Source organism: Netta rufina, assembly GCF_964035555.1.
Source record: "Netta rufina genome assembly, chromosome: 5".
Classification (NCBI taxonomy): Eukaryota; Metazoa; Chordata; class Aves; order Anseriformes; family Anatidae; genus Netta; species Netta rufina.
In genome coordinates this window covers 38,738,969-38,754,089 of record NC_140128.1, presented here as the reverse complement: position 1 = coordinate 38,754,089, position 15,121 = coordinate 38,738,969, and the positions used below count along the sequence as shown (strand labels likewise).

The following is a 15,121-nucleotide window of genomic DNA, read 5'->3' as shown; positions in this document are numbered from 1 at the left end:
CCCCCCTAGGCACAGAGCCAGCTGAAGTTCCCCGCCACCTCCCTGACGGTGAGGTGTCTCCCCACAAGACTTTCAAATCGCGCTAGCCCTTCCCATGACAGACCCGAGGGCCGTCTGTGCCCCTACAGCCGCACCCCTTCGCGCCTTCCCGCCTTCTCCCCTCAGGTGGCGCCGCCGCCATGACACCGCCCGCCGTTAGCGGGGGGCAGGCAGCGGCGCTGCGCAGGCGCACGGCGGGGCGGCGGGAGCGCCATGGTGGAGGCGCCGCGCATGCGCGGAGCGGGCGGCGCTGAGGCGGCCCGCGGGCAGGTGAGGGGCGGTGCGGCCCGGGGGCGGCCGCGGGGCTCGGGGGGGGCCTGAGGGGCTCTGAGGGGCTGGCGGCGATGGAGGGCACAGGGGAGGCTCTCAGGAAGGGAGGAGAAATAAATGCGCCGGCTCTTGCGTGACGGGTGCTGAGGGAGCGGTGTGGAGCTGGGACGGGGCAGGGCCGGGTGTTAGGGGAAGGGTCGGGCGCTGGGACAGGCCCCAGGGCGGGCCGGGCAAGAGGTCCCTGAGCGCCAGGAGCAGGGCCCGATGTGTGGGTGCTCCTCTGTGGCACAGGGGTTGGGGCAGTGAGCCCTGCGGTCCCTGCCCGCTCAGGGTGCTCAGTGACCCTGTGATGTGAGGCCAGCAGCTGGGGTGTGCGCATTAAGCTCGCGTCTAGCCCTCGTTCCGTGTCCAGTTCTGATTTTTGGGGGTTAACATCCATGCGTATTGCTTCCTTAAGAGAAATGCTTTTGTTTTGGAGAGGGGTAAGCGATAGAAGCGTGGGCCAGGACTTAACTCTCATCTTCCCTTTAAACTTGTTTGTGCCACGAGCACTCAGCTGAGCTGTTCTGTTAGTGGAAGAGACAGTGGAGCAGGATTTATGCTTAATATCTTTTAATCCAGTTAAAATTCGTACAGATTAAGACAAATACTGAAATTTACCTTGCAGTGCCAGCATTTTTTCTCTATGGTAAAAATACATGCTTTTCTTACTGGGTTACCTGATCAGAATCCCTTGACAAGACTTCATTAGAAGATTCTGTTAAGGGTCCCAGAGGAGGGATGGTATCTGGGTTGCTTTTATGTAGTTATGTCTGTCCTCTATTTGTTAGCAGGTCAGCAGGTGGGACTGAAGACAGAAAGATGAGGCAGAAGGCTACTGAAGAACTTCTGTTCTGTTGAGCATTTTTCTGTCTTGCTTGTAGTTTTGTAGGTGGTCACCCTAGCATCTCAGCACAGTTATCTAATGTACAGAGTTCGTCACTGGAGGTGCCCAGGTTCAAGAACTTAAAGCACAATTCTGACAACCAGGTGTCAGGATTTAAGGTGAAATCTGCGTTTCAGCATAGTTTGTTCCAGAATGTATCTGTTGCAGCGTCATTTGAGATAGCTATCGCTGGATACTGCAGTTAATGGGCTGCTGATCTGACCACGATGTGGTCTCCTGAGTTCCTGTATTTGTGATTTTAAACACACAGCTCTAACGTGAGACACAACTTGAAAGGGTTGCTTCATAGGAACATAATTTCTACAGATATTATTAGACAATTTCTGCATTTCATCCTGTCGCTTTTCTGTTAGCCAGTCTCAGCTTCCTTCTATGAGAAGCAGGAACTTTTTGACTTAATAAAGCCTGCCTACCTTTAGAAAGCAGCTGAGCACTGCGATGATTATGGGGTATAGAAGGTCATAACGTAACTACATTTTTCTGGGTTTTGTTGATTTTAGTTTCAGCCTTCCGGAGTTCTTGTTTTGAAAGGGTGTGAGGAGGCATTTCTAAGGCCGAGACTCCACCAGGAGTGATTGCAGGTATAGTATGTGTTGCACCTTCAGCAGTATGGATTTCTTCATCCCCAGCATGTTCTCTGATCACAAGACTTACCTCACTCTGAGAGTGAAGCAGGCTGTAATAACAAAACCACAGCTTTGGAGGTTCAGCACTGTTTGTTCTCTGGGCTTCACCCAGCACAGCTGACTTGGTTGGGGATTTGGTGCCTGGGGTAGCTGCTTGTAAGATAGGTGCGGACTGAACAACTTTAATTCTTGAAAAATGTTTCTGAACAGCTTTTAGCTTGTTTTGCCTTTATGGGTGAAGAATTGGCTTTAATGTGTTAGTTTTCTATCTACATCTGGTTCTTTGACTCATGCGAGGTACTTCTGTTCTGGAAGTCCCCACTTAATTTACTGGCAGTGTGAAAAGGGATGCACAGCTATGCCACTTCACTCAGAGAGTCTTGATTTAATTACAGATAACAACCATACACAAGATATCTTCTCTTTTATCTTGGTTACCCATGGTGCTGAACTTCAGAGCAGTCTAGAATTGCACATTGCACTTCTGGCAGTTCAAGAAATTGCATTCCTATTTCATAACTTGATGTGCACAGTAATGGATTATTGCCTTATCTGACAGAAATCGTAACAGAGTTAGAAATAACTTCAGCAGTGTCCTTTCCAGATGAACCTACCGTGTACTTACTCAGTAATTTTAAGTATGAAACAACTCTACTTCAGGTAGTTCAGTAAAACTGGCTGACTTGTACTCTCTGCTTGATTTGCTCAGCTGCTGAAGGAAGGAGATGAATGGCACAGGCTCATTCTGCCCTTTCCACTGCATCCATGTCTGTAGTTCTTCTAAAATTCTGTCAATTAACTGATGGTGCTCACAGCAATCATGTGTTTAAAAAAATAAATTTAAAAAGTCCGTACTGCATTTCTGCCACAGTGAATTTCTTTCTTCCTATGCCTTAGACTTTCTGGCATCATTTAATCTATGCTAAAGGACCCAAAAGCCACGTCTACTATGGTATTGTTCCCTTGCAGTTGGTGCAGGGGACTCAAAGATTGGATTGTGGGATGTTTCTTGAAACTTTAAATATCAGCCTGAGGCAGAGGGAAGACTTGAGTCCCAAAAGTTCTACTAAGTAACGTGTTTGTTGAAGCAAAAAATTGTTGCCTATCTTTTCTATTCTGTAATGTGTTGTTAAACATGCATAGTTGAGAGTATTTTGCAGGGCATAAACTGGTTTTACTGTGAGGTCTTTGCTAACCTAACTGTGTGATAAACAGAGCAAATGTGAGGCTGGGAATTCTGTTGAATTCTACAGATTAGTTACCTAAGGTTTGAGGCATTTGTTAAGCAAATTTCTCTAAGGATATAGGTAGCCGCCTTTGTTGATTTATAGTGTTGGAATTTGCATTAGATTCAGAGGAAGTCTCTATTTTGTTTTACCTGTTTTTGTAGTTCCTCAATGGACAAGGTGTTGAAAAGTGCCTCCAGCACTGTGGAAGCATGGAGACAAAATAGCCGTGTACTGAGACCCTCAAGAAACTATCGGGCAAACTGATGGCAATGAAGAGCTTGAACCATCACTTCAGCATGGCGGCAACCGAATCTGACAAGGACTCTGGATACTCAGGTTTAGAAAAAGACTACGTCACTTTTTTTCCTCTTTTCTTTCTTTTTTTTTTTTTTTTTTGTGTGTTCGTGGTGTTAAACAAATCCTAGCCTCTTACGGTGTGTGTCTGGTTACCTGTTAGGGTCTTTGTATCTAGGACAGGTTGAAAAACCATCCTACCATCAATCGTATTTTGGAGTGGAGCTTTATATTCATTCTGTGAATTTCAGTGGCATGGGAATTTAAAACGTGCCTAATAAAGAAATGAATGGAAGAATCTTAGACTTCAGAGTCTAGAAGTAGGAATGGAAAGATTAATTTTTGTTCTTTGCCAGTGATCAGTGAACTAGTGCATCATTCCATCTAGTATCTCTTACAATTTGACTAGATTTTCAGTGTAGCTTAATATAAGAGTGCCTTTTATAACATCAGTAAAATGTAGATGGTGTTATGTTTTAATAATCCACAAAATTGTGCAAAGATTGGCTTTAAATGTTAAAAATGCTTAATGTAATGCTTTAACTTTAATGAGAGAGACCTGCATTACTGGATTTGTAGATGGGTGTCAAGACACAAAATGACTGCAGGACAGACTGCAGCTGTGGCAGTGCTGGAGCTTGTAGTTCTTTCCTGCACCAAGCTTTGGAGCTGTCTTCATAATAGCATGTAGTTCCTTGGAGACTAAATACAAAAGAGCAAGAAGTAATAGTTTTTGGGGGGAGACAATACTTGCATGAGAACTGTCCTGAAATATGAAGCCTTTTAACAAAGGCCATTCAACAGCTGTCACAACAGTTCTAATTTTATTGGTATTCCAGAATTAAACTTTATTATTCATTGTGGCTCAGTTGAAAGGAAGCAGAATAGTAGAACAGAAAGGAGGTAGCAAGTATTCTAGATGTGAAACAACTGACAGCTGAATTCCACCTCTGGCAGATGGAAGTTCGGAGTGCCTGAGTGCGATGGAGCAGACTGACTCGGAGGACGTGCTGAACGCGTTGTGTTGGAACGCAGAGGATGGGCCTTGGCCATGCCCGGTGACCACAAGCAACTCCTTTCCTGCGCTTTCTCCCATGGTCGTAATGAAAAATGTTCTTGTTAAGCAGGTAAGGAAGAAGTAATATATTGGAAAATATTGCACATCTTAATTTTTAACTGTTTTCTTTTCAAAAAAAAAAAAAATTGTAGGAGGTCATTACAGCCTGGAAAGCAAAGAGTAGCCTGAAAAGTTTTGTTAGTGACAGCCTGTTCTTTTGAGGTGCAGCTGAAATCACTAAGAGGAGAAAAATGTGGAATATAAAGGCTCTGCTACATTTGCTCTCTGTCTCAAATGAATCTGCGAAAAACAGATCTTCATGAATGTTATGTAAATAGCACCAAAGACTGAACAAAAAAAATTCCTTTTGGAATTTTTCTTTTTCATTCAATTTAGACAGTACAGTAGGATGATTGCTTTTGCTTGATAATTCTTAGGTCCTAAAGGTGCTTTATATGTGATATGAAACCCTAATCCAGAATGTCATAGATGAACAAATTAAACCTGTACCTAAAGTTAGCCATGGTACGTTTACTTCAACAATTGTTTCTCTTAATTGTGTGATGGCTCTCACTGCAACAATTAGATTCTCTGTTGATACCTTCCAATATCACATTATGTGTTTTTCCTCCAACAGTTCTGTGAGACATTGAAAAGTTCTGCATTGTAACAGAAGGTGCAAGAGCTTAAAGTTCAAAGTATTGCCATACTACTAGATTTCTTGCTTCTACTCATGGTTTCTTAGCAGAAGAAAAGTTCTAATCATAAAAAAAGGGCTGAAGAATACTTCTGAGAATACAGTGAGAAGGGGGGAAAGTTTAGATCCTGATTCTTTTTCTTTGGAATCTGTTCTGAAAACAAGCAAAACCTGTTCAACTTGGATGCTGTGTCAGTGCTAGCAGAGATGGGTTTCTGTTGGTATTTGGCAGATTATCCATTTGTGGAGGAGTTAATTCTGATCTGAGCATTGTGCTTTATCTTGACAAGAAACAATTTTGGTTTATAGTCATGTCCCTAGGTGCACGGACGAAGTACTGTCTAAACAAATGCTGAAGTTTTCATGTAGTACGAAAGAGGCAAGCTTCACCAAAGGCTGTTGGCCTGGGGCTCAAAAATTAAACTGTAATTGTAGTGGTAGTTTCATGTTAAAATCTTGGTCATGTCACAAACAGATAGGAAAAGTAACTAAATAATACATATAACATAAAAGTTGGTAGTGTAGCAAATGGGAAAAGTGGGGAGGAAGAGGTAGATAAAATTAACAGACCCGGTTCTTTTGAGCAGTGCATAGTAACATTCAAATCTAATTGTGTATGGCTAAGGACAATCACGTTAAATTGGAAAATGTTTATTTCTGTAAACAAAAGCAACAAGTTGAGGTGAGAATGATGAAGCATCTTTCTGGTTCTTTCCACTAGGCCTAGTTACCTTAGGTAGCAATGCTGGTCATCTTATTAAGATGGTCTTTTCAACAAAGTGCTCAGTTGGGCTCACTGGACCAAAAAAATAACTCAGCATCCCCAGTTACTGCAGTTTATTTGTTCCAGTTTCAGTCAGAATCATCCTTCTGTCTAGATCCGCTCTGATCTTGTGTGGTGATGTTTACCTGCTGTCCTGGTTTCAGAGTGTAAACAGCTAACAGCGTTACAAAAAATCAGGCAGGGCTTAATTCCCTGAAACACAGTGCTGCTGTGGCAAGGCTTCTGTAAGGCTGGTCAAAGTCCTTAATAAGCGGGAAAGCTTTCTAGATGAGTGGTGCTGATATTTGCAAGACATTAGCCTTTATTTAAAAGAAACAACCAAAAAAAAAAAACAACCACAACTGCAGAATTAGTAAAAAATAAATGTCTCCTCTAATGCAAGTTAGATTTTGTGTAGGAGAACAAGAGCAGAACTTTATAGAAGTGGAAGGGACAAGAAAGGGAATAGCAGAGTTAAGAAAAAAATGAGCAAGATGAACAGTTACCACAGTTCTCTTGGCCTCAGTGAATTTGGGTCTCTGGTGTGCTAGGCATTGTACAAATGTACAGTAAATGACAACTTCTGACCTCAAAGCCTTGCTTCCTAAGGCTGCATCTTCCGCCTGGTGTTAGAATTGTGGAATAGTAGAGTCATTGAGGTCAGAAGAGACCTCCAAGATCATCTGGTCCAACCATCCCCCTACCACAACGACACCCACTAAACTATGTCCCTAAGCACCAGGTCCAACCTTTCCTTAAAAAACCCCAGGGACGGTGACTCCACCACCTCCCTGGCAACCTATTCCAATGCCTGACTGCTCTTTCTGAGAAGTTTCTCCTGATTTCTCCAGACTAAACAACCCCAGTTCCCTCAGCCACCACTCCTTGTGGTCTTTTATATACACTTCACCACTCATATTTCCATATACCTTGCTTTTGAATGTGTTCTTTCTTCTGTGAAATAAGGACATAATGTTAACTTTCAGAGGTAGTTGTTCTGTACCCCTGTTACATAAACATCTCACCTACTGAATGAAAAGGATTCTGTGTCACAGTAGGTAATCAAATCTCATCTCTGAGTTTTAGTGTCCAAATCAGTGGATGGTACCTGCTTTTGATGAGTTAAAAGTCCTCTGCTGGGGGGAATGGACTTCAGCAAAACACATTATCATTTGCCAGTTTAAACGTTATGAGACTGATGTAAAGGAGATGGATTTCAGATGAGTCAGTTCCAAAAATAATAGAATGTCTTAGTGCTAGCTAAAAACTGTGCCCTTGGCAGGCCTGCCAGCAACATTCCGAGCTGTAAGCTTTAGGAATTGGAAGAGCAGCTTGACAGTATATTGTGTTCGTGTACATGTAATGGTGATGACTTAAATATATGGGAAATGAGGTGGGTGGTGGTGGTGTTTTTTGTTTGTTTGTTTTTTCCCAGAAATAACATCTCTTACTAGACCATTTGATATGTTTACAGAAAAGCAGGCATGCTTTCTGGCCAGGAGATCTCATAAGGATCCCTGGTAGTGGATTTGAGAAGGAAGGTGTAGTAATATCTTGTGAAATTGATGTATTCTCCCTCCCTGCACTGAAGAATATGACTTGTGGGAGGGAATAAAAACTTGAACATCTTTCCTGAAATATAATGGTTTTAAGGCTTCAGTGCGCACCATTTCATCAGAGGTGCGGAATTCAACTGCTTGGGGCTTACAACAGACAGTTTCCCTTGAATTGATTGATATTCAGCATTTTTTCCCTAACTTCATGGTTTTAAATTTATTGAAACCATGTATTGTACTTAAGATTGGAAGACTTACTGAACAGCTGTCGTCTACGTTAAATAACCATTTCAAGAGCTTGCTATAAGAATAGAAATGACAGGATTGTAGTTGCTGCATTTCGACAAAGAGGGTGTCTAAATTATTCCTCAGATATCTGAGCAGTCTTTGACTATTTTAGAATATTTCGTAACTGCGATGCTTAATTATATTTCAAGTTTTCTGTACGCTTCTTATTTAGCCTCAAGTCAGTAATAATTTTACACTAGCATTTTACAATAAAGGCATGCACTGTAATGCTTTCCTAAATAACTTTCCTAAATAGGAATGTATAAATTCAGACAGAATTGTTTTTAAATATTTGCTATTCCATAATAAATGGATTATGGATTATAGCTTCTATTCTAGTGTTATGTTCTTTTGGCAGAGAAGGATGATCTTGATGGAAGGCTGCTCACAATGTGTTAGAGTGAATAGTATATATCAAGTATTATGAAGAAATGGCACAGTCCATCTGTTTCGCTGAAGGGTTTTTGGTCCTTTTCTACAGCATTGTTGTAAGAATTCTTTTTTTCCCCATTTATGCTTCTCAGGGCAGTTCTTCCCAGCTCCAGTCTTGGACGGTCCAGCCATCCTTTGAAGTGATTCCAGCTCAGCCGCAGCTGGTGTTTCTTCACCCATCAATCCCACCTCCCATTAACCCTCACCCTGCTGGGAAAAAGAGAAATGACTCCACTAACTACCTGCCCATCCTGAACTCTTATCCCAAAATAGCACCGCAGCCTTGCAAAAGAGATCACTCCTTTGATCTAGAGGATCGTCAGGAAACCAGTTGCCATAAACGACTCTGCACAGAAGCACCCAAGATGGAGACTTCTCCTGTATCGAGGAGCACAGGTTTGCCTACTAGTCCTTTTGCCCACCTACCAGTTAGCTTTAAGACCCCTCAGGATTCTTCTAATCAGCAAAATCCTTCAACTTTAGTGACAAGTGGGAAAGTGTCAGCTCTTTCTGGTTTCCACCGTGTTTCTGCTGACGCTCAGAAACTCCCAGGTCTGGCTCCCCTTTTGCCTTTTGGAACTCTGCAGGCAGCAAAGTGCACCCCTCACGAGAATGAGAGTGCAGCACAGACTCCAATGCAGTCTGCAGTGTGGAGCCCCCCGTTGATACCTGAAGAGACTTGCACTACCCCTGAGCTGCTGTTGCAACAGCAAAGCAAGTGCAGACGTTTTCAGAACACGCTCGTCGTGCTACGCAGGTCAGGATTGCTGGAGATCACTTTAAAAACCAAGGAGCTCATTCATCAGAACCAGGTGACTCAGGCTGAGCTGGACAGGCTGAAGCACCAAACACAACTGTTCATAGAGGCAATAAAGAACAATGCTCCGCAGTCATGGGCAGAGCTAGAAGCATCTCTAACAGGAGCAGAGAAAACTAATAGCAACCTTGAAGACTCCGCTTATCCAAACATGTAGTAGAAAGGTACATAGCTGTTAAGTTATTTTCGTGCCTCCTATTTCCTGTCTCAGGCTTTTGCTTGAGCATTCTCCGAGTCCAAGACTTGCAAAGTGGCATGCCATTAACAACTTGTCTTCAGTGCCGGTTGTGGGACTGGAACAGCACCGTGGGATCTTGACAGGATGGGTACTTACTGTTTCAACGTGCCCTTGAACTCCATGCTAACTCTGTAGTTACTTGGACTTCAGAAGCTTGGATGTGCTCTGCTGGCATGTTCTCATTCTTGCTGTGAGGAGGCAGTCAGCTGCAGTATTCTGCTAGCATTCCTGTTCCTACTTCCATCTTCAGGTAGTTCTGAGAATGGAACGGCAGAACAGGCCCCGGTATTGGGCCATCAGCAGTTACAAGTAGATGAAGGGAGCTGGCGTGAGGAGAGGAAGCTTAGGTTTGTGGGGTCATAAGTTTAGACCGTCACTGTCTTTTTTTTCCTCGTAGCAGAGTCTTGCTTTTGGGGTTGTAACACATTTGAACTAGTGGAGATTTGCTTGTGCTGCAGCAGCATTCTGTGTTCATTGCAGTCTTTGACCAAAGTGAAGAGTGTCTTAGCACGTTAGTGGAATGACTTGTTTGGATGAGTGTATTTTCAATTTTGGTCTGTGAAGATGAGTAAAAATTGCAAGGCTTGTACTGGAAGTGTTTGTTCTAAAGCTGTGTTTATTTGCACTACCCATTAATAGCTAAGAAGTGCACAAGGCAAGTGGCTTTGGGTTTTCTTGGCAGGCTGCAGAGGCTGTTCTGAATATGGTATAAGGAAGATACTCATTCACCAGGCTTAACATAGGGAGACTGGTTGCTTACCATTTTATCTGTGTATCTAACTTACAAGACTCAACTCTTCTTTTGCTGTGAAATTAGATTGCCAAATATGAAAAAAGAAGTGAAAGGAAAAAGAGCATGATGGCCTGTGGTGTAATAAGTCCTCCCATCTCCCCTCCCTTTTGTTAGTGAGAGAAGTCAGATGAATATATCTATTACAAAAGAAGTGTCAGCTTGGATAATCTTCCTAAAAACTTGACCTACTTGAGTTTGAACTTAAAGAAATAAAACAAACACCAAAACTACTTGCTTCCACATCAATTTATCATTCCTAGCCTGCTTGCCTTGAAATATAGTTACACTGTGCATAAGATGTTAGGCCTTATTAGTAGACATTCACAGTAGTCACGTTGCAAAAGCTGTTCTATGGATGCTTATTTCATTTCAGCTTCTCTAGGCACTTAACTGTGTCAGTCCCTCCAGTGTGGAGGGTTTTTTTTTTCCCAGAGGCAGGCTGCGTAAGAGAGCTAAGAATGTCTTTTCCTAAGAAGGGTAAGAAATCTGGATTGTTTATGGTGTGTTCATTTCCACTTGAAAATGCTTTCAAAAATTATGTTGTCTAGGTCACTGGGTATTTTGATGCTCTGATCACTTGTATCAGCTGCTTCAGATTTTTAGAAGAGGAACTTGAAAGTAGAGCAGATCTCATGCTAATTTTGATTAGACCTCTTCATTTTCTGAAGATGCCTCCGAGAATCAAGATTGCAGAAGACTGTGAAGAATGTTTTTGTAGTCTTCCTAAAATACATGCATGAGAGAAAGTGTAAGGGGCTTCCCCCTCTAAGGAGTTTCCCCCTTTTTAGAGTGATGAAAAGAAATGCTGTACACGCCTCAAGAAGAGGAGAAATGTGAGTCAAGCTTGTACTACATATAGGTTTAAAGAGAAATTTTGTGGCAGGATTCACCCTAGAGCCCTTCTTGAACTGTAACAAACTCATAGCAATGCCTTTTCTGGTATCCTGCCCGCCTGCTGAAGGCGCTAGTGCAGTACATGGGAATTCATTAAGAGAAAAATCTCATAGGCTGTGTTCTATCATGTTTTTTTTTTGTCTAAATATAACTGCAATGATTGTGTGTAATAGTACGTCTCATAACTCTCAGCACAGCAATATCCAAACTCCAGCAAAACTGAAGGCAGCGTAATTCTGAGTAATAATGTAGAACACATCCAGCTCTTCTGGAACTAAGTGTGATATCCCCACATCTGGGGGCATAGATGTGACGGTGCCTTGGGCCATTTGTACAAAAGAATCTCAGAAGATAGGACTGTTTCTTCTGAGCTTCTTAGAAGAAGGAGAGGAGGGAGTAGTTCCATTCATCTGATACCTGTAATAAACATAAAGTTGAAGTGTGGGAAAGTGCATAGGATATCTTTTCTATTTTTCATAAGATTCTACCTATCAATTACAGAGGGGAACAGGAAGTTCAGAATGTACATATTTTTAGGAAGTGATTGTTCTACAAAACAGAGTGATGGAGTCAGGCTTCCCTAGGAAGCCTGTTCCAGTGTTTGACCATCCTCACAGTACAGAAATTTTTCTTAGTATTGAGTCTCTTCTCCATCCTATTTCCACTGCTCTGATGGAGTAAAAGGAAGGGAAAAACTGGCCTTGCAGGATGATGCCCTTTGACTTAGGGAGACCATAGCTGAGAAAACTCTCAGTCCACACTGCACCAAGGGTGGGCTGAAGTGTGTGTTTATAGATGATGGGCATCTCAGCTGGCATAATTTATATTAGCATCTCAGTAAATCTGTGAATAAATTCCAGCAGCTGGTTAGAAATCTACTAGCCACCAGGCCAGACTTACGGTATTTGCTGAACTAGAAAAATCTGTTCTAGAACTATTATATTTAACTCTGGGGCCCCATAGCAAGGAACTATATCCCTAGATAAATGTTTCATCAAGATTTTCAGCTATAAAAAAGGTTGTTGAAGGCCCCTAATAATAAATCCATCCTGAAATACCTTTCTATTCAGTTTCTTATAGCTGCCTTTACTCTTGGAAGCCCTGGTAAAGCTTTAAACAGTAAGAGCTTTCCTTTCTTGGCTGCAATTTAATAAAATAGGTTAGCTTGGAGCTGTTTTGAGAAAATTAGTTGACTGTATTAGGACCGGAATAGATCTTGATTCTGGACAGGGTCTGGAATTGGTCCAGTAGAGATGAGCAGAAACATTAGCCTCTGATTGGAAACCTGTAAGCACTGAACTTACAGATTTGTGGTGTTTGAAGGAGTAAGGCTTTGCATTAACAACTTTGCCTGAAGACAGCTGTCCCAGTCTAAAAAAGTCAGCGAGACGGTCTGCTGGGGCTTCGGGTGCTGCTGACATGCATGCATGGTAGCTTGATGGCTCAGACAGACTGCTGTTTTTTCTATTAAGTTTTAATAAATATTGGTATTTTTGGTTACTTTTGCTATGTATTTTTGAAGTTCTACTGCTCTAGTTGGAATGTAAACATTTTCTGTACTTTTAAGTCTCCATTGCCAGCTTTGAATAAAGTAGCCTAAGAACTCTGTTACAGAACATGACCTTTTTGTTAAATCTTTATAGAAACAGACTGTGAAATATGAATCAAATAAAGTATATACTTGACAAGTCTATGGGTTAGCCTAATGCTGTTGAACTGCAAAGTCCTTAATTCCAAAGCATGCTTTACATAGTTCCACAGGAGCACGTTTCCCATGTGAGAAAGTGCAGATCACAGAAGTGATACTATGGTTCCTCTCCGAAGGGCATCACGTGAGCTTTACCAGTATGTATGAATTAAAGGGTTTCTGGGAGGAGCATGGGTAAAAGCGGGCTGTACAGAACACTAAAAATACGTTGCAGTGGGTGACCATTGCCATAGATCTGTCATGAAAAACCTGGAAGAATTTTTGAATCTCTTAACTGTTATCTCCATGTGATGACTGTACATAATGCTCACCGTCTGTGCGGGGTGAACTCCTACACTATCGCCATCCTGTCAGCCAGATATGCAGAAATTCTGAATTGTGAAGTGTGGGTGTGGGTATCTTGGCTGCTGAAAGAATTACTTGAGTGAAATTTTACTCTCTTGAAGAAGAAGAAATGTTCTTCATCTGAATCTGTATGCCAACTTTTCAATAAAACACATTTTTCAAAATGTGGCCATCCTTATATTTTTTCCTTTGTTCAGAGATCAAACTTCCAGCAAGAACTGAGCAGTTGTTCCTGCAATGCCCAGCAGCCTTGTGGCTTGAGGTCCTGTTGTGAGGTAAAGAGATTCTGGTTCAAGTTCTTACTTGAACCAGACAGAGCCATACCTTGAACCTTGTTGCTTTGCATCCAAGGAGGAGTGACATCAATCAAAGTGCTTTTATTCCCCGAGAATGCAAACTCAGCATTTGCAACCCTGGTACTCCTGACGGATATGGGTGCAATTCAAGCAGAAAATGTTTCACCAGAATTGTGTTTATGTCTCCTTTAGATAGGTTTTTCTTTAAACTGCAAAGTCTTATCTGCAGGGTGCCAGACCTTTATTTCACAGAGACCAAAAAAGTCAGTTGCTTCTTTTTGGTGCACTGTATCTATCTTTTTCTTGTAACACAAACAGCCTAAAAGGAGCAGAGGTCTCCATGGGCTTGGGCTGAGGAATCTCCTGGCATGCAAAATTTCTGGCACCCACTAGGCTGATTGTAGCTTGCTGTTACTGCTTGCTTACTCATGATTCCTGGGACAGAAATAGGGGCCCCTGCCTGCACAGTTTTACGCTCTAGCTGTACCTCGCTGCTTTTTGGGTATAATGTAGTCATACAGCCCCCCGCTGTATTATATGGTCCAGAGTGTTGAAAGTGCGTGAGACTTCTCTCTAAATCTGTGTGTTTTGGGGTAAGTCCATGAGATGATGTTAATGTTGAGTGTAAATTCCTGTAATCTGAATGAGAAGGCAGTAGGAAACACCAGGAGTTCTGGCCTCCTTTCTGTTGGAGCACAGTTTCCAAGACTTCTTCAAATTCTCATTTGAGCTAACGTGTGTTTTTAGAAGAAGCATCCAGCTTTGATTTGAAAGTGCCTAGCAATGAAGATCCACCCAAATTGTTCAGAAGGTAATTACTTACTGTTAAAAATGTGCCTTTTATATTGAATTTGAATGTGTTGTCTTTCGGTATCCAGCTGTCAGATCTTCTACCTTTTGTCTTCTAAGCTGAAGTACGTGCTGTGACATTGCTGTGTTCTCTGTAGGCATTTATGAACTGAACAAGTAATTCCTTAGCTTTTTCTCAGCTTTCTTTGTTAAAGTAACTGATTACGCTCTCAAATCTTTTCAGTATGTTGTTCACCTGTGTCCATCTTCTTCGGATCCCTTAAATTTATTTAAATACATTTTTAAATGAAGCACCGAAAGCAAAACAGGATTGTAAGATGCGTTCTACCATGTCAACCTTCCATACTGCTACTGTCTCATCTTTATAGCAGCCATGGCATCAGGCTCGAAGTCCAAATCATCTCTGGACCTGTTGCTCCTAAGGTTAGTGAATTCCTGTCCCTCACTTATGTTTCCGTGCTCCTTCCATACTCCAAGCAGCCAGAAAGCAGAACAAACAGTCTCACACATTATTTACCTCTACGTCCGAACTCTTCCACCTTCATTGTTACCTCTAATTTGTAGTCGAATTACTGAAGACAATATTAAATACCGTCAGTCAAGAACAAATTTCATATTGTTTTCATTTTAACAGATGTTTGACAGATCTCTCTATACAAATAGGAAATTACACTTGTAATACATTTCACAACATCCAGCTAGTTTCATGTAATTCTGGTTTCAGTGTGTCATATGAGAAACTTAAATATCCACCAGAAGTATGAGTATGTTCTTGTTTTGGCCTCAGTCAATTTTTAATTGCAGTTCATCAAAACAAGACAGCGATTTTTTGACCAACTCTGTTTCTTTTGAGTCATGAATTTCAATTACTTTTACTTTCTGTTTATATACTCGATTAATACAAAACTAGAGGTTATTCCATTGTTTTCTCCCCATTACCCAGCTTATGTTCATTCAGATCAGTCTACTTACCCTCTGAAAAGCTGATGCTCTGTTAGTTTTTTCCCTCTCCTTAGACCACTG

General features: G+C 41.8%; 1 protein-coding gene across 2 annotated transcripts; it reads left to right on the top strand.

Annotated features, from left to right (window-relative positions):
• Positions 1 to 259: 259 nt before the first annotated feature.
• CIPC (CLOCK interacting pacemaker) lies at positions 260 to 12,630 on the top strand. Of its 2 annotated transcripts, XM_084286928.1 has the most exons (5): positions 281 to 309; positions 1,756 to 1,836; positions 3,272 to 3,446; positions 4,362 to 4,531; positions 8,290 to 12,630. In XM_084286928.1, exons 3-5 carry the CDS (start codon positions 3,374 to 3,376, stop codon positions 9,169 to 9,171), a joined length of 1,125 nt encoding a protein of 374 aa, XP_084143054.1. In that variant the 5' UTR covers positions 281 to 309; positions 1,756 to 1,836; positions 3,272 to 3,373; the 3' UTR covers positions 9,172 to 12,630. The 2 variants fall into 2 exon arrangements, with proteins under 2 accessions (XP_084143055.1, XP_084143054.1); XM_084286929.1 differs by lacking the exon at positions 1,756 to 1,836 and having other exon boundaries at positions 260 to 309.
• The last annotated feature ends 2,491 nt before the right edge of the window (positions 12,631 to 15,121 follow it).

What these genes read in the sequence shown, in the direction of transcription:
- CIPC (XM_084286929.1), top strand. Translation starts at nt 3,374, where the DNA reads ATGGCAATGAAGAGCTTGAACCATCACTTCAGCATGGCGGCAACCGAA. An exon ending in CAAGGACTCTGGATACTCAG is followed by an intron (nt 3,447 to 4,361) that starts GTTTAGAAAAAG and finishes CACCTCTGGCAG; the next exon opens with ATGGAAGTTCGGAGTGCCTG. An exon ending in AAAATGTTCTTGTTAAGCAG is followed by an intron (nt 4,532 to 8,289) that starts GTAAGGAAGAAG and finishes TATGCTTCTCAG; the next exon opens with GGCAGTTCTTCCCAGCTCCA.